Source organism: Alosa pseudoharengus, unplaced genomic scaffold (genome assembly GCF_046254945.1).
Source record: "Alosa pseudoharengus isolate Yale_2024_CS ecotype anadromous, Long Island Sound unplaced genomic scaffold, YU_APseudo_1.1 YU_APseudo_1.1_scf_23, whole genome shotgun sequence".
NCBI lineage: Eukaryota > Metazoa > Chordata > Actinopteri > Clupeiformes > Clupeidae > Alosa > Alosa pseudoharengus.
This window is the reverse complement of record NW_027468685.1, coordinates 6,872,729-6,899,834: the sequence shown is the minus strand read 5'-3', so window position 1 is coordinate 6,899,834 and position 27,106 is coordinate 6,872,729. Positions and strand designations below refer to the sequence as shown.

At 45.8% G+C, this 27,106-nt stretch overlaps 1 protein-coding gene across 4 annotated transcripts in view; it reads right to left on the bottom strand.

Moving 5' to 3' along the window:
* Window positions 1–27,106, bottom strand: part of snx13 (sorting nexin 13) — a 42,126-nt gene that overhangs the window by 5,023 nt on the left and 9,997 nt on the right. For 2 of the 4 annotated variants that reach the window (XM_076301172.1, XM_076301174.1), the window contains exons 2-25: window positions 23,413–23,525; window positions 22,628–22,730; window positions 21,993–22,082; window positions 19,258–19,379; window positions 17,865–17,986; window positions 17,274–17,378; window positions 16,593–16,681; window positions 15,717–15,800; window positions 15,341–15,479; window positions 15,028–15,116; window positions 14,564–14,663; window positions 12,666–12,859; window positions 12,298–12,402; window positions 11,922–12,054; window positions 10,557–10,594; window positions 10,238–10,307; window positions 9,061–9,236; window positions 8,497–8,604; window positions 7,137–7,247; window positions 4,169–4,330; window positions 3,045–3,116; window positions 1,869–2,014; window positions 924–992; window positions 584–696 (exon numbers count right to left, since the gene is read on the bottom strand). In XM_076301172.1, coding sequence (XP_076157287.1) covers window positions 584–696; window positions 924–992; window positions 1,869–2,014; window positions 3,045–3,116; window positions 4,169–4,330; window positions 7,137–7,247; window positions 8,497–8,604; window positions 9,061–9,236; window positions 10,238–10,307; window positions 10,557–10,594; window positions 11,922–12,054; window positions 12,298–12,402; window positions 12,666–12,859; window positions 14,564–14,663; window positions 15,028–15,116; window positions 15,341–15,479; window positions 15,717–15,800; window positions 16,593–16,681; window positions 17,274–17,378; window positions 17,865–17,986; window positions 19,258–19,379; window positions 21,993–22,082; window positions 22,628–22,730; window positions 23,413–23,525 — 2,653 coding nt within the window. The other 2 variants (XM_076301173.1, XM_076301175.1) reach the window with 2 other exon arrangements.

The window sequence follows — 27,106 nt, the reverse complement described above, 5'->3', positions numbered from 1 at the left end:
ATCCATTCAGTCTTGTCAGTCACTATCTAACGACATGCCCATAGCTTAATCATTCAGCTCATTATTATTATTCTGAAGAGCACTTACTCCAACCATCTTCTTAAATCTTTCAATTAATCATCTAGTTATGTATTCTGTTATCGTTGCAGGAGTGCTTTTCCAATATGACACTCACACTCACACTCACACACACACATAAAAGAATGCAGGCATTAGGCAAGTTGTGAGCACAGATAAAATAGTCTCAAGAGAAATGAGCTGTCACGTCAGGTTAAGAGCAGCGCAGGGAGCATCCCAGAGGAAATGAAAGGACAGAGGCTAACAGAGAAGCCAGCTGTCAGGAGATTTGTGGAGTCTGCATTGTGTGTGTGTGTGTGTGTGTGTGTGTGTGTGTGTGTGTGTCTAGGTGAGTGAGTCAGACAGAGACAATATTTGAAATGTTTGTCTGAGTGTACGTGTGTGGGAGACAGACAGCGTGTACATTTGTGTATGAGTGACAGACAGATTACAGGACTTCTATGAATCCAAATCCAATCCAAATGTGTGCGTGTGTGTTCGTGTGTGTGTGTGTGAGTTCAGTCACCTGGCATGATTCCCAGCAGGCTGGTTTTGGCCGCCACTCTGGTCCTCATGCGGATGCTTTTGTCTCTGCGGGGTGGAGTCTCTGCCAGGATCCCGTTTGGCCAGTAGGAGTCCCTGTTAGAGACACACACACACACACACACACACACACACACACACGAGGTTAGAACTTTTAGGACAAAAGCAATGATTGAAATGGTCTTTGTGTGCGTGTCTGCGTGTGCGAGTGAGAGACAGATAGAGAAAGAAACTGTGTGTGTGTGTGTGTGTGTGTGTGTGTGTGTGTGTGTGTGTGTGTGTGTGCGCGCGCTTCATAGTGTTATGCAGTTAAGCGCTATTACCTGAATTTCTTCACGTAATCAGCCACCTGCTCTGGTGACGTCATGAAGTCAACATGATCCACAATTTTCCTGATTAAAAGAGAAATAGATCAGTTAATATGATGACATTCAATGATTTTTGAACACTGTGTGTCTATGTGTGTGCGTGGGTGTGTTTCTTCCGGATTAACACCGGAATTCTGGATTTTCTGACCTGAAAACGACATCCACGCAAATCGTACCGATCCGAATACTTATTATTATACGGCTCGTGAAGAGTGCTGCAGAAAGTTCAATTGAACTGAATGGGCTACCCCAACGGTCAGATTAACAGTCAGGTCCGGAAGAATCCCATCCCTGCCAAAGTATGTATGTGTGTGTGTGTGACCTGTTGATGGTGTCTTCATAGGTTGTGTGTGTGTGTGTGTGTGTGTGTGTGTGTGTGTGTGTGTGTGTGTGTCTCTCTCTCTCTCTCTAGGTTGTGTGTGTGTGTGTGTGTATGTGTGTCTCTCTCTCTCTAGGTTGTGTGTGTGTGTCTCTCTCTCTCTCTCTCTCTCTCTCTCTCTAGGTTGTGTGTGTGTGTGTGTGTGTGTGTGTGAGTGTGTGTGTGTGTGTGTGTGTCTCTCTCTCTCTCTCTCTCTCTCTCTCTAGGTTGTGTGTGTGTGTGTGTGTGTGTGTGTGTGTGTCTGACCTGTTGATGGTGTCTTCATAGGTTGTGTGTGTGTGTGTCTCTCTCTCTCTCTCTCTCTCTCTAGGTTGGGTGTGTGTGTGTGTGTGTTGGTGTGTGTGTGTGTGTGTGTGTGTGTGTGTGTGTCTGACCTGTTGATGGTGTCTTCATAGGTTGTGTGTGTGTGTGTGTGTGGTGTGTGTCTCTCTCTCTCTAGGTTGGGTGTGTGTGTGTGTGTGTGTGTGTGTGTGTGTGTGTGTGTGTGTGTGTGTGTGTGTGTGTGTGTGTGTCTGTCTGACCTGTTGATGGTGTCTCCATATGTGGCGCGTATGAGCTGCTGCAGCAGGTTCTTGATGTTCCTCCTCAGCCACTGGTTCCTCTCCTTCAGGTCGAAGATCTCGTCCATCAGGAGCAGCATCACCCGTAGCGGGATGTTGTCATCAACCTGCATAGGGGGTCAAAGGGCATGAGTCAAGGGTCAAGCCCTATCTGCCACATGTCTGCCAACTGCAGCCGTGGGGAGAACGGTCAGGGGGACACTTCACAAACCCTAAGGGCAGAGTGAATTCCAAAAACATCACAGAGGAAGTGATGCAAAAACTTGACCACACAGACACATAGAGATACAGATACATGAAGTGGAGGTCAAGGGAGGTCAGGGAAGAGGTCATGAAGCCCTGTGTTATTTATTCACTTTTATTTATTTATTTGGCTGACGCTATTTCAATCAAAAGCGATTCACAGATGTCAATCAATTACAGACGCAGTTTCCATGGGAGCCACTCTCAAGGGCACAACGATGACACCCAGGAATCGAACACCCTAACAACCATCTTAATTACCCTAGCAACAACCTAGCCAGGAAGCAACCACCACAGCAACCAGCATGACTACCCTAGCAACCAGCATAGAATCGAACCCATGAATTCTCAGTCGACTGCACTAACCCAGCTTCTTAGCCACGACATTGCCACCGCCCCTGTGTTAGTCTTTGTCTTGTAAAGTCAGAGAGCCATCACTGTGGATTAGAGTAGCTTGTGTTTGGTACTGTTTGGTGTAGTAGCTTGAAAGGTTGCGGGTTCAATTCCCAGCTTCCACCGTTGTGCCCTTGAGCAAGGCCAAGTTGCTCCAGGGACAATGGTCCTTGTAATACAGTGGACATTTAAGTCACTTTGCATAGAAGCGTCTGCTAATATAAATGAATACATGTAAATGTGACTGTGTTTGCTTGTGGCCCTGTTGGAGGGTCAGTTCTGCATGTCCCAACCCCACCCCTGTCCTACGACACAGCCGTGCTTTGAAACATGCCAGCCTGAGCATCTGCAGCGCTTCAAAACATACGGCACAGAATCTGCCGTTTTCCACAACACCGTTATCAGATAGAAACTCTGTCTGTGACAGCTCCTCTCACTGTGTGGATGGGACACAGCACGCACGCACGCACGCACGCACGGCTGTTAAATCGGGGTACTCACATTGTCGTCCAGCTGGGCTGAGACTCGGCAGTGTTCGGGCCCGATGTCGGACTTCGGGATCAGAGGGGGGACCTGCGGGGGAGAGAGCAGAGAGGACATCAAGCCTCGCCTGCAGCGCAGTGATCACGCTGCCTGGGCCATGAACACAACAACATGTTCTCACCAGAGTAATTATTAACAAAGCACAAGGCCACCTGCCAGGCAGCCACCATCCAGATATCAGTGAAGACCTGTGGACTCAAGTCAACTGAAATGCTCATTAAGAGCACGGTTTCCTGACTCTGAGTGTATATGTGTGTGTGTGAATGTGTAAGTGTGTGAATAGTGTGTGTGTTCAAAAAGTTCTTCGAAAAAGCAAACACATCATGAATAGTGTGTGTGTGTGTGTGTGTGTGTGTGTGTGTGTGTGTGTGTGTGTGTGTGTGTGTGTGTGTGTGCGTGTGTGTGTGTGTGCGCGTGTATGTGTGTGTGTGTGTGTGTGTGTGTGCGCATGTATGTGTGTGTGTGCGCATGTATGTGTGTGTGTGTGTGTGTGTGTGTGTGTGTGTGTGTGTGTGTGTGCATGTATGTGTGTGTGTGTGTGTGTGTGTGTGTGTGTGTGTGTGTGTGTGTGTGTGTGTGTGTGTGTGTGTGTGTACACAAAGTCTAAACCGGGAAGGCCAGATTACTGTGATTAGGTGTCCATTTGTGGCTGACCGGTGTGCCTGGGAGTTCATGTTGGTGTGCTACTTGTGCTCTTCCCCTCGGCCACCTGCGGCGCGCTGCCATCCATGCCAAGAGCCCAGACTCCACCATAAACGGCCCCAGGTGAGGGCACCTGATCTGAACTGCATGCCATGGGGGCATTTCACCAGGCAAGATTCAAGAAGTAGGCAAACGGCATTGCTCGAGTACAATGTTGGAATGCCAGATTTACCAGGAAAGCTGGTAGAACAAGGAAACCAGGAACAAGGAAAGTATCGAGTCATGATGGATTTAATGCAGGTGTCTGGTTGACTGTCACTTCATTATACTTTGAAACACCCATTCAGTTTGTTTACCTACTGTTTTGTTGTTGTTGTTACATTTTCTTTATTATTATTAATTTATTAATTATATAACATTTTATTATTATTATTTATTACCTTGAATATGGACTGCTTGAAGTCCTGGCCCAGTCTCTCAGACATGCGGCCCATGTTGTCGGACACCTTGTTCATGCCCTCCGCCAGGCTGTCGGGGAAGGACTTGACGGCGTTGGACACGTTACGCATGGAGCTCCGCAAGGGGTTCACAAAGGTGTCCATCTGGTCCAGGGGGAAGCAAAAACATACACAAAATGAACCCAGTGATGATGACCACACATAATGCCATCACTTAACAAACAAAGAAGGCCAGTCCCTGTTGCTGACGGGTCAATTCCCTTAGGGAGAGTTATATCACTGCATAATCCACTTGACTCTTATGGCCAGGCTCTCGCAAAGCACTATGATGCTGCAGGCGGCCGAGTAGGCTCAGCACTCAACCTGATTAACAGTGGCAGGCAGGGCGCACACAACTGTGCAAGGTGCACCGTGCTTTATTCAAAAGGAAAAATCAGGAAGCCTGAATGGAAGAAACTGAGACAACTGCAATAGACCACAACCACAACAACAACAACATTACATTTATATAGCGCTTTTCAAAGCACCCAAAGTTGCTACTTGGTTTTTTAAGCCCCCAAGGTCATCTTCCAGGCAGCGCTGCATGGAAGGCACTAGGGTTAGGCAAGGGTTAGGGTTAGGGTTAAGATTAGGTGCCTTGAAGTAGACGGTCACAGCGCTGCCTTGAAGTCGACGGTGGGGGCTTAAAACACCATTGAGCCCCAAAGTTTGTTGGTCTGCTGTAACATGTCTCCCCTATTCCTGACTAACCTCCACCTAGGATTGCCTCCAGACGTTCATTAGCTTTCCCCTATCCAATTAGTTAGCTTAAAACAGACCTGGGGGGTATTCCAGAAAGGAGGTTTAACAAACACTGAGATAAAACTTTAACCTCTGGGTTGTCTGAACCCGTGGTGACTGAACCCGAGCTGTCGGTCCCAAAACACCAATTACCAGTTAGTTCAATCAACCCCGTGTTAGTGAACCTAGAGTTGTGCGCGTTCACGGCGAACTTATAAAGACATCATCTATTGAGAGTCGTAACTATGAGCGAACATGGCGAAAACAAAGAACACCGTATTTTTCAGAGGCGGAGTAGCAAGTTCTCCTCGAGGCTTACGAGGAGGAGAGAGCTGTAATAAAAAAAAGAGCAGTATTTGAGCGTCTACCAAGGAACGAGACCTTGCTTGGCCTAAATGACCGTGTAAATGTGTAAGTTTAGGAAAGCCTAATGTCAAAAGCACAATATATTAAATAATTCAGTGGACATTACGTATTGACTGCTTTGAATGATGCTTTCTTAAACTACCCTACCTTGTCACAGACTGAGTGGGTCATGGACTCCTAGAGAATCCCAAATGTCATTTATATTTTGCAGGTTCTGCTGTGGGCCAAGTTAAACCTTTTTTGCGCCCCAGCATCGGAATCGGAGTAAGCAATGGGGTGATGAGTGTCGGAAGGCATAGGTATCCTCCATCCCCCAATAGGCTACCCATCAAGTTCTCCTGTAATTGCACATATTGCAAAAGTTATAGCCTACACATTAATTAGCCTGTAGTGGATCTGATAATATACCAATAATGTATAGGCCTAACGCACCCTATTGAAATGTGTTGCTCAAATTAGATTCCTGGTACATCCTGACATCGTGTACTGACCCTGGCCATTTCGCCTCCACGTTTGTAATAAGATTTGACGCATCACTCTCGATCTGGCAACTATTAAAATAGAAATGTGTAATGTGAAATGTGTAAACACCAAACCTATTAAGAGAGCATCCAAAAATAGAAGTGGCCTATGGCCTATCCATTAGAGCTTCTTGGACATGTATGCTGTGGAGCCTATTAGCATAATCAGCATTGTTTATGACGCTTTAATGGGCACTTGCATCCCGTTAATTAATCTGCCATTAATTGAAAGCTCACCAGCAAAGATATTTTCGGTGCAAATTGGAAAAACTTAAAATAAATTATGCTGACCTGCCAGTTGGTGAAACTACACTTTAATGATCCTTGCGGGTTTGTGTCCAGGAAAACTAATGAAGTTGCTCAGGAACCGCTTTAGTGCACGGCAAAAATGTACCCACAGACAGACAGATGCTTTGCCGATATACTCTGCGTCTCCAGCACTGTTCAAAAACTCCCAGTCGGAGAGCGATCGCCGATGCACATAGTTTTAAGAGGGGCAAAAAGTGTAGCCTATTTAAAAGATTATCGTTATCGTTTATCCCAAATGCCATTAGCATTCCTAACCAAACTAATTGACAACACACATACCTGACTGAGCCGCTTTGCTATGCCTATTTAAACGTATTTATTAATTCTATCTTCAATGTGTCCGAGATGTTGTCTGTATGTCCATCTCGTATGTCTGGTGAGTCAAAGACTCAGAAATGTCCATCATGGTGTAGGCTACATTAAAGACTTATTTTATTCTATTCTAGTCTAATTGATCCACGATGCGTAATATTAGAAATGTAGGGATGGAGAATGTTTTTCCAGTAGCCTATAGTACCGCTGACAAACGGTAGCGCTCTCGGAAAACCTTTTTTGGAAAAGAACGGATATCGTGCCTTATCACCCTCTCACGGTGAAATAGCATGGATGATTTGTGCTTCTATGATATGTCAATCGGACATTCCTCAAAAGGAAACGCCATTGTGTGACAAGTGTCAAAACAGCGGCCTGGCTGAACGTGCGCTTAAATACCCGAACATAACCCGAACATAACCTACCCCCTACCAGGTTAAGTTCAGAGCCTATGTTACCAGAGTGACTTATATAGTCCAATCATTTTGGAACTGAAATCCCAGGTTTACAGCTTACTCTGGGTTAACATACTCAGTTAAGCCAGTAAACCCGCTTTTTGGAATACCCCCCTGATATAACAGTATACACATCTTTGTACTTGATGGTTATTGAGGTGGATGACACAACACAACAGATTGTGGTGGAGGCTGCTGGTAACTCACCTTGCGTGCAAAGTCGCCTTTGCCTTTGCTGTAGGCTTTGTTCTCCAGGAAGTCGTAGATGTAGGGGGTTAGGGTGGGGCAGGCTTTCACCATCTCTGGATTGAGTAGCAGCTGAGAGAGAGAGAGAGAGAAGAGAGAGAGAGAGAGAGAGAGAGAGAGAGAGAGAGAGAGAGAGAGAGAGAGAGAGAGAGAGAGAGAGAGAGAGAGAGGGAGGGAGGGGGAGAGAGAGAGAGAGAGAAAGAAAGAGAGAGAGAGGGGGTGGTATGAATTTAGGTCTGAAGCTGCCCATTTATCCTATTCCACAACAACTGCTGTTATCAGTTTAAGTGTTTGCTTTAGTTTAAGGAAAGCACATTGACCCCTGCATATGAAATGCACAATGTAAATAAACTTGCTTTGCCTAAGTGGAAATAATTCTAGACAAAACACTAGAATTAAACACAGGGACAATGACTAATTGAGAGCATTTTAAGTTATGTAGTGAAACTCCCCTTAGCCATACATGTATAAAGGCAGTAAATATGGAGCAATGGTGGCATTAGCGTGCTTTGTGTTTCTGATTGCTGTGAGTATCGGTCACTTTGGATAAAAGCATCCAGCAAAAGTAAATCCCACTCACCTTCACCTTGCCTAAATATGCCTAAAACCTCTGAGGCGGAGAAGCATACACTTAGGCGGGGATCACATTAGCCAGCGGCAAGCGGCAGGTTTCCTATTGTTCTCTATGGTTCGGCAGCGGAACGGTGGCAACGCTGGCGTAACGCTAGCGTTGAACAAGCTGAGCGTTGAAGTTGATTCAACTTTCAAAGCGCAACGCGAGCATATTCAATTGACAAACCGTTTGTGTTGCTTAGGAACGAGACCAAACTTATTAATGGTCTGAGCGTTCCGTTACGTTTGCCTCTGCCGCCTGCCGCTGGCTAATGTGATCCCCGCCTTACAGTGAGGCTACACCGGGCGCGTAAATGAAGCGCTCTGTTCACAACGCGCAAAAGTTTGAGAGATATGCAAATGACTGACAGACAGACAGACAGACAGACAGACAGACAGACAGACAGACAGACCTTCTTGTAATTTATAGATAGATAATTATTCCCAACCAATAACTGCAGTTATCAGCCTGTCAGAAATGTGTACAGGCAAAGGCACTGACTGAAGGGAATGCACACAGGAGACAAATTGTGTGTGTGTGTGTGTGTGTGTGTGGGGGGGGGGGGGTGTTTGTTTGTCCACCAGGGTTAAGAGACCAGACAAAGCTGTGAGTCTGGGGAGAGATGCAAGAAGCCCTGAGAGCTTTTCATGTTTCATACATGTCCACAGGTCCCCTTGGAGTCCTAAGATCTTCAGTGTGTTCGTTTACCTGTAGATATGCATTGAGGTCTTTTTTCCTCTTTTCTAGGAAGTCTCTGTCCATGTTGTTGAAGGTCTTCTTTCCTGGCAGCCTCAGGATGGTTGTGAGGTTCTCAAACTGCAGACAAGTGGAGTTAGCATGTTAGACAAGATGGCTGGCACTGACATGGACAATCAGAGGGGGAAAATAAAAGCAATTATTAGCCTCCTTTAATAACCTGAACATAACCTGAAAGCAATTATTAGAAGACTTTCTATTATCCTTTTTCACATATTTAGTTTGCAGCAACTGTATGATATTATCTTCTAACCTATAAATGGCCAATAAACTTGAACAACAAAACTTTGACTAACATTCACTAACTTAACTAACTAACTTTAAATAAGTTTAACTCTGACTATGAACAAATTCACATAAAACTAAAAGAAACACAAACAAGTTAAACAAAAAAAAAGAAAAAAAAAAGAATTGTTAACTATTCACAACAGTCCTTGTTTACCCTTCCCACTCGTCAGGGGCAAAGTCCAGAGCTGGCGGACAAGAGGGGGAGGCAAAAAGAGACACGCTAGTCACCTGTTCTGTGATTCGCATGTGGAAGTCATGGAAGTCGCTGTAGCGACGGTAGGTCTTCCAGGTGTCCTCGCTGCCGTCGGCGTTCTTGCGGAAGACGGTGATGGCGTAGAGTGCGTAGGTCTTGCCGTGGTCGTTGCACACGCCTGCCACGGGAAGGTGGTTTAGAAAAGCGTCAGCTACCCAGCACAAGCAGACACGGAGGAGGAGGAGGACACACAAGGATGGGTGGAGAGATGGAGGGATGCAGGACAGAGAGAGAGAGAGAGAGATAGAGAGAGAGAGAAAGAAGGGAGGCCAAGGGCACAGTAGGACAGAGAGGTGGCAAAGGACACAGAGACAAGAGAGAGAGAGAGAAAGGGAGAGAGACAAAGCCAGGTGATAGAAAGAAAGGGAAGCATAGAGTGGCAAGATGGAGAGAAGAGCAGGGTTGAGTGACAGAAATAAGCATGATGAGATGGTTAGGTTTAGGTATGATGGGATATGGGAAAGGCAGAGGGAAAGAGATGTAGGGTTTAGGTTGGGGTTAGGTAATGACAAAGGACAGCATGGCAAGCAGGTGAGATGCGGGGGCAAGCAAAACAGGTGGAGGGAGAAGGGAGGAGGAAGAGGAGGAGAGAAGGCAGAAAATAAGAAATGGTAAAGGTGATGGAATGACAGTGCTCAAAAGAAAAAGTTGTGAAAACATGAAAAGTGGTGGCGAGGCCTGGTGAGGCGACAAGCATGCAGCGAGAGAGAGAGGTCTTATGGAGACATATATGTACACAACTGAGTGGAAACACACACACACACACACTTATATGCGCAGACACACACACACACACACACACACACACACACACTTATATGCGCAGATACACACACACACACAAATAAATTTGCATACTTTAAGCTACAACTTAAAGCATGTAACTGAAACGTAGGACAAGTAAGAACAAGTAAGTCATAATAATAATAATAATAATAATAATAATAATAATAATAGCTTAAATTTATATAGCGCCTTTCAGGATACCCAAGGTCGCTTGACAAACAAGTGTGATGCATCTCAATCCATCTAAACGCATGGCCCAAATGAGACAGAAAATCATCCACATAGGAGCACAAGTCATTGCCAAGACCACCAAATACTTTGGGTGACTTCCACAGCAAGCCGTCACCAAAGTATCTGAGCACATACCGGTGTCCGAGATGTAGGCGTGGAGCAACAGGACCTCCTCGGCGCTGGCATTGGTCAGATCGTCCAACGACTGCAAAACAAACAGGACACGGTTATAAAAAACAAACATCCTCGTGCGTCACCCCATTGGCCAAATGGGACTCCGTCATTCTGACAGTTGGGACGCCTCCCCAAGTCTGACCCAGGCATCTGTGTACTTAAGCGACACACTTGACAGCCAATGAAAACAGGGTCACGGCTTTGATTGTGGTCATTGGTGGGTTGAGTCAACAGAGAAGTTGGCAACAAGACTAAAAACAAGTAAGATCACAGGTCGTACCAGATTTATGCTCCCAGTCGGAGAACCATTGAAGGACTCTGCAGGGAGAGAAAGAGAGAAACAGGAAACAGTCAGATACATCATGGCAACCCACACAGCCTCTTCTCACTACAATAGAGATAACCACGGCAACCCACACAGCCTCTTCTCACTACAATAGAGATAACCACGGCAACCCACACAGCCTCTTCTCACTACAATAGAGATAACCACGGCAACCCACACAGCCTCTTCTCACTACAATAGAGATAACCACGGCAACCCACACAGCCTCTTCTCACTACAATAGAGATAACCACGGCAACCCACACAGCCTCTTCTCACTACAATAGAGATAACCAGCTGAAACCGTCCGTAATTTCGGAATTATCGTGTGTTTATTCGCAGTGTCACACTCTCGGAGTGTCCAGAGAGTGTCAGATTGGATTTACGAACGCAAATGGAGACAGGCCCTAATTTAAATGCTGGGTGTTACCAAACATACATACAGCACACTGCTTGCTACAGTAAGCCTCCTCTACATACTTGCTACATACCCTGGCTGTTGGGTTAGGCTGTTGGGTTAGCCCCTTGAGCCGTGGATCTGCCCAAGGTTTCTTCCTTAGTAAGGGAGTTTTTCCTTGCCCCTGTTCCTCCTGGGTGCTCCTTGTTGGTGCCCCCCTAATCCCATCCTCCCCCACCTTTCTTGTGCAGCCCTTGCCACTTAATCTACTAAACCCCTCTTCTACTGCACTTTTTACCCCCCCCCCCTCCCATAAATGCACAAATAGGCTGACACCAGACATAATTTCACTGCATTTCTTACATCCAGTAACTATATGCATGTGACAATAAACTTCCTTGTATCCTTGTGAAGTGCAGTCAAACTAGTCTAGCCTTTATGACTTCACTTTAGTAGTCCCTTCCCCTAAATATGGGCCTGACCAGGGATGGGCAGTATTTATGAGACATGTATTTAAAATATGCATTTCAAATACAAAATAGTATTTTGTCATTTGTATTTTATTCGCTTGAAGAAAATGGCTTAGTATCTTGTATGAAAATACTTTATAGGTGTGTATTTCTGTAGTTTAAAAACAATGCCAAATATTTTTGGTAAAACTAATACTTCTGGTGATGTGATGACATAAGTGCTGTTCAGCTTTCAGAACAGCGCTGGCTTCGTCAATGTCACTTCTCTTTTTGGTAACCTAGCAACAATAAACACTTGACCAAAGCACTCTAAATGAGTTTGAGGGCGCTGTCAGCACAAAAAAAAAAAAAAAAAAAAAAGCTGGTGGACCCAGGGCCTAAGTATCTCATTTCACTGTTTGTCAATGTGGATTGTGGACCTGCAGAGCGCTGGACCAGGCCCCCTGTGCTCACCTCCGTCCCCGTCGTCGGAGCCCCGGTAGCTGGGCTCCTTCAGCATGTCCAGCTCGGCCAGCATGCGCACGTACAGAGGGTGCTGCCTGAACGACGGGTAGAAGCGCTCGTCTCGCAGCATCATGTCATACACCTGTCGTCCACAGCAAAGCAGGAGACACAACAGGAAGAGATGCATGTCATGTACATGACAAAGAATAAAAGATCATATGTTGGCTATGGTTATTATTTCTTTGGAGCAACAGGCTTAAAAAAAATTCAAGAAGAATTTTGGTGATGAATTTGTCATCAGCAAAAAAAAAAAAAGACATGAAACAACCTTGGAACATGCACACACACACACACATACAGCACATACAGACACACACACACACACCTTTCTCTGAATATCATCAAATATCTCTGGCGTGGGATCCTCTGTATTGAGTTTCTCAGCCAGCTTGAGAATTGAAGCTTCATCCACCTGTACTCTGGGAGATGCCTGAAAGAGAAAGAGAAACAGACAAAAAAGAGAGGGAGAGGGAGAGAGAGAAATGTGGGAAAAATAACATACTGATGAGGGGACTACAAGGGGGGACTGAAATTCATTTGACAATCTTTTGTATGCAAATAATTGAACTTGGTAACAGAACACAGAGCAAAATGTTGCAGTATAACTGCCCAACAGAAGGAAGAAAGTGGTTTCCGTGTGCGTGGTTCGTGTGTGTGTGTGTGTGTGTGTGTGTGCCGAGAGCACGGACTGACCTTATCGGAGAGGTACTGCTCGTAGACGCCCAGTGCGGCGGCCTTAAGCAGGCCTTTGGTCTGGCTGCCCTGCTTCACGCCGTCCTTCTGCCAGCTCAGCATGACCTCCAGCTGCTGCTGCGCCGTCACCCGGTAGCCCTCCACCGTCAGCCAGAAGAACAGGTCCGCCTGGCCACCCATCTGCTGCATGTAGTCTGGACACAGACAGAGACGGACAGAGACAGAGAGATCATGAGAAAGAGGAGAAGAGGGTGTAGAGGGGGGGGAGAGAGAGGAGGAGAGGATGAGAGGGAGAGAGAGGAGAGAGAGAAAGAAAGGGAGAGGAGGAGAGGGAGAAGGGAGAGGAAAAGAGAGGAGATAGAGAGAGAAAGAAGAAGAGGGGGGGGGGTGATGAGAAAGAGGAGAAGAGGGTGTAGAGGGGGGGGGAGAGGGACAGAGAGGAGGAGAGGGAGAGAGAGAAAGAAAGAAAGGGAGAGAGGGAAAGAGGAGATAGAGAGAGAGTGGAGGAGAGGGGGGGTAATGAGAAAGAGAAGAAGGGCAAGGTGTGGGGGGGAGAAAGGGAGAGAGAGGAGAGAGAGAGAGAGAAAGGAGGAGAGGGAGAAGGGAGAGGGAAAGAGAGGAGATAGATAGAGAAAGGAGAAGAGGGGGGGTAATGAGAAGAAGAGGGTGTAGAGGGGGGGGGAGAAAGGGAGAGAGGGACAGAGAGGAGGAGAGGGAGAGAGAGAAAGAAAGGAAGAGAGGAGGAGAGGGAGAAGGGATAGAGGGAGAGGGAAAGAAAGGATATAGAGAGAGAGAGGAGGAGAGGAGGGGTAATGAGGAAGAGAAGAAGGGCAAGGTGTGGGGGGGGAGGGAGAGAGAGAGAAAGAAAGTGAGAGTGTCAGAGATAGGGAAAGAGAGAAAGAGGAGAGGGAGAGAGAGAAAGAAAGAGTGTCAGAGAGAGAGAAGGGAGAGAGGGAGAGGGAAAGAGAGGAGAGAAAGAGAGAGAGAGCGAGGAGGAGAGGAAGAGTGAGAAAGAAAGTGAGAGTGTGAGAGAGAGAGAAGGAAGAGAGTGAGAGGGAAAGAAAGAGGAGAAGGAGAGAAAGAGAGGGAGAGAGAGAGAGGAGAGGGAGAGAGAGAGGAGAGAGTGAGGAAGAGGGAAATAGAGGAGAGGGAGAGAAAGAGAAAGAAATGTCAGGCAGACAGAGGTGCAGAGCAAGACAACATAAAATAACAAATTTGCAGCAGCAAGAGAGCAATGACAGAAAGAGATGGAGAAATATAGAAAGAGAAAGAATATACAAGACAGAAGAGGAGTGTGCCTTATGTGTGCTGAATCGTTTTCAAGATGGCAGTGGCTCAAACATGTACATATATTCATTTAGCAGACACTTTTATCCAAAGCGACTTACATATGTCAATCATATTACAAGGGCAGTTCTCCCCAGAGCAATTCAGGGTTAATTGTCTAGCTTAAGGGCACAACGGTGGAAGCTGGGTATTGAACCCACAACTTTTCAGACAACTGCATGCTAGCCCAGCCACTAATCTATGACCACCAGTGCAGATAGCTACCACCGCAAACAGTTGTCCAGATTCACAGCAGACTCTAGCCAGGCCCACGTGTTCTAAACTGCGTTGTGTTACGTGTTCCAAACTGCGTTGTGTTACGTGTTCCAAACTGCGTTGTGTTACGTGTTCCAAACTGCGTTGTGTTACGTGTTCCAAACTGCGTTGTGTTACGTGTTCCAAACTGCGTTGTGTTACGTGTTCTAAACTGCGTTGTGTTACGTGTTCCAAACTGCGTTGTGTTGCGTGTTCCAAATGTAAAGCACTTTGAGCTGCATTGTGTGTATGAACGCCTGTGCTACACAAATGAAGTTCATTATTACGGCAGACAGCGGCGGCTGTGAGGAACTCACCCATGAAGAACTGCAGGGCGATGTTGTGCACCAGGATGTGCTCCAGGGGAATGATGCACAGCTTCCCAAAGTTCGCTGCCAGCTTCATCGCATCCACTTCCTGTGGAGACACAAGTGAACTCTGAGCCCCATGCAAAAACATACTGTAGCATGAAACATCTCACACTGTCTGCCCTGTGGGGAAGGATGATGGTTTACAGCTAGGATGGATGGATGGATGGATGGATGGATGGATGGATGGATGGATGGATGGATGGATGGATGGATGGATGGATGGATGGATGGATGGATGGATGGATGGATGGATGGATGGATGGATGGATGGATGGATGGATGGATGGATGGATGGATGGATGGATGGATGGATGGATGGATGGATGGATGGATGGATGGATGGATGGATGGATGGATGGATGGAGGGATGGAGGGATGGAGGGAGGGATGGATTGCTTGGGGTTTCCTACCTTCCCTGATTGCAATCTTTGTATCCTTGTTTCACAGACTTTCTTCACAAACAGTAAACTGTTGATTTGATTCTTGATCATGTTTATGTCTGTGAAAAAAAAACAATGAAGAGTGCCTATGATTAGGAATTTGACAGCAAGGCAAGTTTACTTATACACATTTGTAATTCAAAATGTTTTACAAATGGGAATAATTTCTTAAGTTGTGTGTGTGTGTGTATGTGTGTCTCTGTGTGTGTATATATATCTGTGTGTGTGTGTTGGTGTGTGTGTGTTGGTGTGTGTGTGTGTGTGTGTGTGTGTATCTGTGTACCATCTCCAGCAGTATCTAGAGAGCGTAGATACTGCAGCTCCTCCAGGACTTTGTCCTTGACCGCCTCCAGCTCTATGGTCTTGTCGGTCAGCTTCAGGATGGTCATGAAGGCCTCGTAGTTACAGCTTGAGTCCCGAATCTAAACACACACACACACACACACAAATCATCATTTTGCCATTACTCATTGGCCTATCAAGCAGACATGTCAAAATGAGACAAACTTTAGATGGGTCACGCTAACTGAGGAACACAAGAGCCCCCCCCCCCCCCCCCCCCCCGCCCCAAACACACACACACACACACACACACAGTGAATGACAGAGTGGCACAGAAGTAGGAGATTAGAACAGTACAAGCAGCTGTTTGCACGCACCATCCATATGACTAACTGATTGAGATAATCCGGGTCGCTGAGCTGGTTTATCAGGGGAAGGAGAACGCCTCTGGCTAGCACTTCCTGTTGAGACAGACAACACAACACAACACATGTACATACAGTCATCACATCACTCTATTTAAACGTGAATTAACATGCTATTGAAGAGTTTGGTCCCAAAACGCTATATCCCCATAAAAACATTAAAAAGTCATGTATAATTGTGTATTTCAGGTAATACAAATAAAATTGCAAATGTGTTGTTTTGATTGAGTAAAGATATAATAATAAAAATAACAATACCCAAAATCACAGTTACACTGAAATTACTTGGAAAACAAAACGTAAAAAAATTATTCATGAAAATTCATGAGAATGGAGGATATAGCGTTTTGGAACGAAACTCTTCATATGAAAAAAACAAACAAAACAAAAAACAATTGAATGACTCACATAACAAATATAATACATTATCATAAATTACAATATAACTCTGATAACAACTGTATTGGTTAATTATATCCAGAAAGCACCTCATTGCTGTTCTTTGACACCATATCAAAAGGATGCATTTCTTTCATTTCCTATTTGATAGTAGCTCCTTGAAGTTGACAAATAAACGAAGCGTTTAAATCTACAGAAAGCCTCTGCCTTGTCCCGGGGGAGTGATGTAATACGTGGAGCGGCGTTGGTTCAGTCCCTGCGGCCAGCGGCCGGCCCAGCGGGTGTGTGTGTTGGTGTGTTGGTGTGTGTGTGTGTGTGTGTGTGTGTGTGGGTTCAGTCCCTGCGGCCAGCGGCCGGCCCAGCGGGTGTGTGTGCGTGTGTTCAGTCCCTGCGGCCAGCAGCCAGACAGCGGGGAGGCCCACGACTCACCCTGAGGAAGTATCGCATGTTCTTGTTGTGGAAGTCTCCCGGAGGTAGTAACAGATACAGCAGCACCTCGCACAGGTCTCTGAGGAAGCCTAGATATCAACACACACACACACACACACACACACACACACACATACACAGAAACATTAGCCCCAAGGAAGATGTTTCACTTGTGTGTGTGTGTGTGTGTGTGTGTGTGTGTGTGTGTGTGTGTGTGTGTGTGTGTGTGTGTGTGTGACGACAGCTTCTAAGCAACCCCTAAGGGTAAGGCACAAGTGTACAGATCTGTGTGTTTTTTTTCTCTCCCTCCACCCCGACACCCAACGGAGGGGGAAATGAGGCGTGCTTTTCTCAAGGGCCGCTGACTTTGACCCGTCACATCCCGCACATCCATATTCTCATGATCAAAGCACTGCAGGGACACGTATTGGAGGAGTAATTCTCCAGCGGCGCTGCCAGATAAGGCTACTCCCAGCTAGCGTTCAGAAGAGCCACCTGCACAGCAGCAATGGCTGCTCATGGCTTCGTTACGGAGAGGCTGCAATAAGAGTGTGGCGGTGCAAAGCCTGGCTCTCGACTGGGGACAAGCACTGTGGTGGGGTCCTGAGGAGTCTCTCTCTTACACACACTCTCACACACAAATAGACATGCGCTCACACACACACCAACACACACACACACCTTCTTCGTCTTTGGGGGAGGTGCACACCACGTCCCGACAGATCTTCCTCTCCATCTCCACTTCTGCCTCGAAGAAGGACTCCAGCAGCTCCTCAGAGGACTCTCCTGCAGCCGGGAGATGCAAGATTCATCATTCTCACATTCATCATTCCTCCAGCACCGTACTTATCATCATCATCATCACCATCATCATTCTTCCACCACCATACTTATCATCACCATCATAATTTGTCCTGCACTTCCAGCATCACACTTATCTTTATAATCATCATCATCACCACCACCACCACCACCACCATCTGTTTCTAAAAACTACACTCCTCATCAACCTGTGAACTTGATTCAACTCAAGGGTTTGTATAACATTGGATAGTGCAAAGAAGTATCCCAGAAGCTGTGTGCTGCCACTGACTCATTCATTCATTCACCTGAAATCCATTTCTCATTTATTCAATCAATCATCCATCCATCCATCCATCCATCATGTAAAAATATGTAATGCATTATCCTAATAATATACATTGAACAATGTAAACATGTTAATTCATATGACCACTGACGTGACCACTGGACCAGCATTTGCCGTCTTACGTTGTTTGGGGTCGTCCCTGTCACTGAGCCTCTCCTGGGCTTTCCTGAAGACGCGCAGGTGTGTGGCAAAGTCATCCACCAGCCGTGTAGTAAAGTAAGGCTGCCAGTCCACCTCCTTAGACCTGCACGGAGGGGAGGGAGAGAGAGGGAGAGAGAGGGAAAGAGAGAGAGAGAGAGAGAGAGAGAAAGAGAGAGAGAGAGAGGATCAACACTCCTTCTTTAAACTAATATTTAAGTGTTTAAAATACTACAAAAAAATACCACCCACAAGTGTTACTGCCTCAAACTAAAAACATACAGATCACTACTCATTTAGCACACTACGTTTACATATCTTAAAAAACGAACCAACCTTACACAGGGAGAGGGAGAGAGAGAGGGAGAGGGAGAGTGTGTGTGTGTTTGTAACATAATCAGTCATACACAATGTAGGGTTGCATGTTTCTCCCAGGCCCCAGGGAAGACCTGGCAGGAGGTGTGTTTGGACTAAGGTGACAGACACTAAACTGCTGTAATGTCTGTTGGACCCCTCCTGGGGTCAGAAGGTGAACCGCATGCCTGCATGCTTTTGGACTTGTCATGGCCTGTGGGGTCAAAATCAGGGCCAAGACTGTGTCACCGCAGAGGAAACGGATTAGCATTAAAAATGAAAGAGTCGCTCGCGACGCATCTGTTGTGGAAGCAGCACTGTAAATGTGCAGCTGTTACAGTAGACATGACGCTAAGGGAGCGCGTTACGCAACCACTTTCCCCCAGAGATGTGGGATGCGGCTTTTTTAGGAACCAGCCTGTGAGCAAGACCTTGCGTGACTTCTCTTCACGCTGTCATGGAGAGAGACAGGAGCGACTCAAGTGATGACCAAGACCACAAGAGCCTCCAGCGACAGCATTCTGGACAGCCCCCCAACTTCATCCAAACCACCCCCCTCCTCCAGGAAAGAGCATTCTGCCCCCCCCCCCCCCAAACCCCCCGCCGGGTGTTCTGACTTGTCACTTTTCTCAGCACTTTTGCTGCAGAACGCATCAACAGTACACACTGCCAAAATACTGAGAGAAGTGTACGAAGATGACTACGCATAGAAACTAAATGTTGTTAAATGCATGTATAGATGAAGAAAGCATATACATAAGCATATACATACAGTACATGTGTACATTAACCTATACATAAACATATATATGTGTGCCACATGGAATGCTCATGTCTGTGAAATGTCTGTGTGCAAATAAGTGTGCCCCCAAAGCCCAAACATTCATGGGTGTTCCAGGCCTGATCTGTTTAGGTCTCAGGGCCTGACGCCAACGCACTGAAATACGGTTCTATATACGGTTCTATATATGGTTCTATATATGGTTCTAAGGTGTTCCAGTCCTGCCCAGCCAGGCCACCCACCTCGTGGAGAACTGGACGAGAGCGTTCTGCACAGTCTGTCGGATCTCCAGCAGGAAGGACTCGTCCTCGCTCAGAGTGTAGTACCAGTACTGGATGTAGTCCCGCAGGGCAAACTGGATCACCTAAAGACAGGTGAGAATAGAGGGAAGAAGAGCGTCAACTTCACAACTGACACCGACAACAACCCTAAACCACTTTTAATTATAAGAGAAAGAAAGAAAGAAAGAAAGAAAGAAAGAAAGACTTTTAAAAACCCTTTATTGAACCATTAGATCAGGGGTGTCAAACATCCGCCAGCAGGTTTTATACGGCCCCCCAGATGTTTTAGGTAGGAAGGGGAAATTAGAAAATAAGATCCAGTTGTTGACAACAATAAGCAATATCTCTATGATATGATAAATTGATAACTTAGCACTACAAACCATCCTCAGGAAGGAAGAAGCGTAAAAACTAACATGGAAGTAGGGCATTTCAAGAGAGAAAGAGCAGTATATGACAGCAGTACAATATTTGTACTTGTTTGCTCATAAGTGATATGATCAAATAACGCTCTGATGCCCATGCAGAAAATGATAATGACCATGACGGCCCACCACGAGGTCTCATTCCAACAAATCCACTACCTAATATGAGTTTGACACCCCTGCATTAGATGGATCGAAGACACCTTAAAAAGCTATTTCATTGGTGAAACATGTCATTGGTGATACGTGGGGTTGTTTCCATGGTGTTGGTGTGACCACGGGGGCGGGGGGTGTGGAGAGAGAGAGAGAGAGAGAGAGAATGTAAATCTCTCATTTAGACTTAAGCCATCTGATCAATGTAAAGCTCCAACCAAGGACAGCTGTGAGGGCTGATTGAATTGCGCTGCCAATATCTCAATGTATGGTGAGGCACGTCACACTGCTAGTCATTTCTATAGCCCATAAGGCCATACATATGTGTTTGTGTTTGTGTGTGTGTGTGCGTGTGTTTCTGCCCTGACTCCTGATGTTAGATGAACTCTCCACAGATCTGCTACAGGCCACATGTTAATGTCATACAGGACACTTGGATACATGGCTATTTTTTTCACTTGTACTCGTAACATAAGATTGTCATGCATGATGACCCCATAATGCCTGAAATGGAACTCTCTCTCTCTCAAGCACGTGCACACACACACACAAACACACACGGTCACACCACATACATGTGAGAAAAGTTCCATAACCTCTGAGGAATGTTGTACGAGTGTGATGGTGAGATTGAGTTTGTGCCTGTGTGTGTGTGTGTGTGTGTGTGTGTGTGTGCGCGTTTGAATCTGTGTGTGTGTCACAGCTATAGGCAACAACACAACTCTTTCTGACAAACTGGTGAGTGTGTACTTTGGCATTTCTCGGACAGACATGAGTGCACAGGCCTCCCATTGTGTTTGAAGAGTAACCTGACTCTCCGGGCGGCACATCCACTGCGTAAGAGCGTAAACTGCAATAAGCCCTGACTACACTACACATAAAACCCCCACAATGCAACAGAAACCCATGCTCACTGCAGGGACCAGGCCTGCTGATGGCTGGCTGGATCTCTCACACACACACACACACACACACACACACACACACACACACACACACACACGGCTGGACTTCTCATGATTACATTTCATTCACTCCTAATGCAATTTCTCCCAATCAGTCCTGCCACTATAAGAGCAGAGCTATGGTGGCATTCTTGACATCATCGGCAACAATAAACATTTCAGTGTCTGCGTCTACGTGTGTGTGTGTGTGTGTTGGGGCGTGGGGTTCATGACTAGAGGTTCTTGTCATAAGTGAATTCCTGGGGAGGTATGTGAGTGTGTTTTGTGTGTATGTGTGTGTGTAGGGTTGAGAGTGTGTAAGCTTACATTCTTAATGTTAGTACATTCTAAATGTGTGTGTGTGTGTGTGTGTGTGGGGGGGGGGGTGCAGGAGAGATCATGAGACCTTCTTGTTGTACATAAACTCCAATGGAGACAGGAGTTATGCTGAGACAACTTCCAAGATGCTGAGAAGACGTTTCTAAACACGCCTGTGTGTGTGTGCTCAAGAGAAGGAAACGGATGACCAGTAACATTTTGTGTGTGTGTGTGTGTGTTTGAGAGAGAGAGAGAGAGAGAGAGTGTGTGTGTGTGAGAGTGTGTGTGTGTGTGTGTGAGAGTGTGTGTGTGTGTGTAAGAGGGAGTGTGTGTAAGAGAGAGTGTGTGTAAGAGAGAGTGTGCGCACCCACGCGTGTTGTGTGCAAATCACCTCGTATTTTTAGCTTGGGTGCCTAGGAGTGATTTTCATCTTTTTCATTTTCATTATTTTGGTGTGTGTGTGTGTGTGTGTGTGTGTGTGTGTGTGTGTGTGTAGACATGCTAGCGTTGCTTTCTTCCACCACTCTGTCCTCTGACCCCCTTTTTCTTCCTTTTTATATCACAGTGCAGTCCAACACACACACACAACGCTAGCATGTCTACACACACACATCTACAGTGAGGCAGCGGGACTGCTGGGTCAGCTCCCACATAAAACCAGCCCTGAGGAGTAGAGCCACTTCCCTCTGTGGCCGACATCTCAACACACACACACACACACACACACACACACACACACACACACACACACACACACACAACTGTGTGCACACAGATACACAAAAATGCTCATTCCCAGACACAATCACACACACACACACACACATACACACACATACACACACACCATCCTTACCTGTTGCAGAGGTTCATCAATGTAGCTGGACCCTGTGAGCCTGCGGTCAATCTTGATGGGTTTAATCTCCATCTTCATTTCATCCAAAGTCTAAATATTGTGACGAAAAGAGGGGACCATGAGAGAGAGAGAGAGAGAGAGAGAGAGAGAGAGAGAGAGAGAGAGAGAGAGAGAGAGAGAGAGAGAGAGAGAGAGAGAGAGAGAGAGAGAGAGAGAGAGAGAGAGAGAGAGAGAGCGCTCCATCAGCTGTTGCATTTGAGGAACCTGAAACCCGCAGTGCGCACACAAGAGCAGATTTCTGAGGAACGCACCGCGGACACAGAAATAGAAATCGCACACCGACGTCGGAGGGAAACCACAAAAAAAAGCGTAAGCATTCTGGGTTCTGCTTGGTACAACATCTCGCAACATCATAAACATTTTGCTTACAAACATAGAGCGCACAGAAGGCACGCTTCTTTTTCTATGATCTGAAGGTTGCCCTGTTTGAATCATGTGCTATGAAAAAGCCCTCCAGCCAAAAATACATCAAATACCCAAAAGTGTGATAAATGTGTGCTGGTTTCACTACTAAAACAAGCTCTCTTTTGTACTGCTCTAGTCAGAGTGGGTACCCTTGTGCAGACACGACTTACCTTTAGTATACCGGTGAGCGTCGCAGGCAGATAAGAGTGTTCGCACCTCTCCAAGTGTTTCTCTGAGTTTGTCTTTCCAAATAAAAGTGTGACTGCAAAGCCCCTGCACCAGCGGAACACACAACAAACGAGAGCAAAACAAGAAGAAAGACAAAAACACCAAACAGCTTTAATCCAAACATCAGGAAGGTTATTAGAAAAGTGTTTAATCCAAACATCAGGAAGGTTATTAGAAAAGTGTTTAAGCCCTGTCAGATCCAGGCTGCTAGGAGTGTGGAAAAGAACCAGCTAGGGCTGACAGAGGCCTTAGAGTAATCTCCTGAGGATATCACTACAGACAAGCCTTTGATTCCGTCTGCACTGGAGCCTTATCTGCCACTGTGTGAGTGTTGAGAGAGAGTGTGTGTGTGTGTGTGTGTGTGTGTGTGTGTGTGTGTGTGTGTGTGTGTGTAACAAGTGAGTGTGTGTATGTAACAAGTGAGTGTGTAGCACTGTGTGTGTGTGTGTGTGTGTGTGTGTGTGGCAAGTGAGTGTGTGGCACTGTGTGAGTGTGTGGCACTGTGTGAGTGTGTGTGTGTGTGTGTGTGTGTGTAACAAGTGAGTGTGTACTGTATGTGTGTGTGTGTAACAAGGGAGTGTGTAGCACTGTGTGTGTGTGTGTGTGTGTGTGTGTGTGTGTGGCAAGTGAGTGTGTGGCACTGTGTGAGTGTGTGTGTGTGTGTGTGTGTGTGTGTGTGTGTGTGTGAGAATTTCTCTTTCTGTGTCTGATAGTGCGTTCCACTTACCCGCCAACAAAGCAGACTATGTAAAACGCCAGATAAAAGATTGCAAAGGGTCCGAAAGTGATGAGGAAGAGCACGACTCCAAGACCCCCCCATCCCCAGACGGACAGACTGGCCTGGAAGAGACAACACACACACACACACACACACACACACACAGAGGGGTTAATGGCCGTGTCCTGTGAAGGCCTGTGGCCCACTTGTGAGTCAACGGGCGAGAGCAGATTCTAGATTAAACCATTGAGAGAGAGCCAACAATGTGAGGATGCAGATTCTAGAATAAACCGAGAGAGAGAGGCAGAGGCAGAGAGAGAGAGAGAGAGAGAGAGAGAGAGAGAGAGAGAGAGAGAGAGAGAGACACACAGAGAGACAGACACACACACACACACACACACACACACACCAAGACTGACAACAGGACAAGACAAGGGAGACAAACATTCTGTGCCGGGCGGCTGCTGCCAACCTTCAGCAAGACACAGATTAAAGCAGTGTTTCCCAAACTTTTTTTCTGGGGACCCACTTTTTAAAAATGACAGACCATCGTGACCCATTTCACTTCAGATCTAATATGCAACCACCAATATTGTTTTAGGCCACAGGTTCTCAAACTTTTATATGCCCCCCCCCCCCCCCAACCATTCTACACTGCCATATGTAGCCTATACGTAATAGCGTCTGGCCTACTACCACTACTATTACAGGGATTGGTGATGCACTGACTCAGTTTCCCACAACTCTGCAATCTCAATTACACATGAAACAATGTTAAATATTTTCAAAGCTATAAAATTCTAGCTCAGTTTTGTACAAACATAACCTCAGGTTTTCCTCATCCTGCTTTGAACACAGTTGTGTTGCATTTTAGGCACCATCAGCGTGGAAAGTTACCTAAAAGATAACGTTTTAATGCGCATCCGAGAGTTTGGGGATATTCTTGCATTCTACGCAATCGTCACTCTTTAACATAGTAAGCTGTTCCTGTATATCTAAAGAGAAATGTTGTAGGCTACGTTGTGTTGCAGAGAAATGGATCCATAACAGCGTTAATTCCGATGTAAACATAGCAAATAACTCAAGTCGTTATATTGTAGACTATTTCTGGAGGTTTCTTTGGAAAGTTGAATCCGCATTGAATCCGCAAGTTAAGTGTGTGTAGGCCTTATACTAAGGCTGTGTAATGATGTTGTGACAAGCTATGTTGTAAGAATGTGAAATGAATAAATATCAGAACAAGAGGCTTTTGCGCAATAGCCAAAAGATAATGTGCTTTTACTGTAGCCTAGTAGAGTTTGCGAGGTGGAAAACAAGAGGAAATAAAGCTTTTAAAATGTCAATTTAAATTGTAGCCTTGTAGCACTGGCTAAGGTAATAAGGAATGTGAGGAGGCTGCTATTAACTTTAAAGAGTGAATCTACAATTGAAACCATCAGCCTTTGACGCAAATGTAATAGCCATGCCCGGTACAGGATGTGTGCTTTAGTTGACAGCATGGTAACTAGATTTTAATCGGTCAACGGAAGCAGCTGTCCGTTAATGTTCATGCTGATTTTGCAACTGCGAGGTCCATGGCAGGCGCACCACAGAAAATGTTTCATTTTGCGAGTGAGATGCACGCTGCCCCCTCTGCGGCGCGTTCGCCCCTAGTTACAGAGCTATTCTAGGGCCGTGACTGTGGTAAACAAACTATATCCTAATAGAAAACTGATAGCTTTCCTGGTTAAAGGGTATAAGCTAGGCCTATTAGCCTACACAACATAAATTGTGCTGGCGACCCAAATAAAATCTCCTGCGACCCACCCGATCCGACCCACCCAGTCTTTGGGAACCAATGGATTAAAGGATAGGGTGTGTGTGTGTGTGTGTGTGTGTGTGTGTGTGTGTGTATGTCTCTGTGTGCAAAGGCCTAAGGTCAGCACTAACCCACTCTCAGAAAAACGCAAAATGTGTGTTTGTGTGTGAGAGAGAGTGTGTTTGTGAGTGTGTGTGTGTGTGTGTGTCGCAGGGCCTAAATTTCACTGCGGGATTGCGGGTATTGCGCATAATTTGTTCAAGTCCCGCAACTCTAGCCATCATAATGCGAGAAATTCCCGCATACACTTTTACAGCCTGTTTGATGACGTTAATATAATCATGAAGTGGCGTAAATGCAGTGCTATTGACCGGACGGATCAACTACCGAGTTGAATTGAGCATAGCCTCATGCAGACGCAGACACACACACACACGCAGAGAGAGAGAACCACTTTGCGCTTACGCAAATAGGCTACTTAGCCATGGCAAACTTTTACATCTGGAGAGAGCTCCTTGGTAACTACCCTGCTAGCTCAGGTCACGTCTGCCAGTAGGCTAATGCTCACTAAAATCATTAGTGAACATTGCAAAACACTTGATCCCAGAAAGATTGTCTTCGAGTTGTTAGTTTTTTGAACATTTATTTTATCTAATGACATAGAAAACATAATGAATTGCATCCACATATCCTTATGCATTATGCACAACTTTTATTCACTAGCCTAAAACCGTCAGGATAATTACTCTCACGTATTTCTTAAAGTGACAGGCACTCAATTAGACCTACACACCACATTAAAGATATGCCTAAATGTAATAGTTTAAAAATCAATATGAAGCATTCAAATTACTAAATATGTTTAGCTACTAGTAATTACTAGTAAAATACTATACATTATTAACTAAATACACTCGATATGAATTTAAAAATATATGAAATAGAAACATATCACATAGGCCATCATTTTCAGTGTGTTTTTGTGTGATGAGAGTCAAGCAGAATCTAGGATGGCCACTGTTGTGAATGATCCCAACTCATCCCAATACATTTTTTAAAAAGTATTGAAGAAGTATCGAAAACGCAATTCTTGACTTGGTATCAGAATCGACCCCCCCCCCCAATTGTGTAAATCCCCCCTATACGAATAACCTAAGGGGGGAATTCTCCCCCATTTTGAAAAATGAATTTTAAGCCCTGGTGTGTATTTGTGTATGTGTGCCTGTGTGAGAGTAAAGTTGTTTGGCCCAGAGTAAGATTGCTTGTGTTGTGTTGAGTCCAGGTCAAAGAGAGGTAAAGATAGCTCCTCAGTATGTGTGTGAGAGAGAAAGAGAGAGAAAGAAAGAAAACAAAGAGAGAGAGAGAGAGAAAGAGAGAGAAAGACAGAGAGAGAGAGTGAAAGAGAGAAAGAGACAGAGAAAGAGAAAGATAGAAAGACAGAGAGTGAAAGAGAGAAAGAAAGAGACAGAGAGAGAGAGAGAGTGAAAGAGAGATAGAGAGAGATAGAAAGAAAGAGAGAGCACTAGACCAAAGACACAGGAAAAAAGACGAGGTAGCAGTGGAGGAAGGGAAGCAGGAAGACAGAGACAGGATTAGAAACGGCCAGAGAAAGAGCCGCAGAAGGTGTGAGCCAGACACACACACACACACACACGCAGACGCACGCAGACGCACGCAGACACACACAGACACACACACAAGAGAGAGACAATCTGAGTGAGACAAAAAGGAGAGTGAGCCCAGGCTATCCAACATAAATGCATGGGTGTGTGTGTGTGTGTGTGTGTGTGTGTGTGTGTGTGTGTGTGTGTGTGTGTACATAGACACTTTGTACACTGTGTGTATGAGAGACCGAAGAGAGGGGGGGGGGATGCAGAGGTAGGAAGAGAGAGCGAGAAAAAGAGG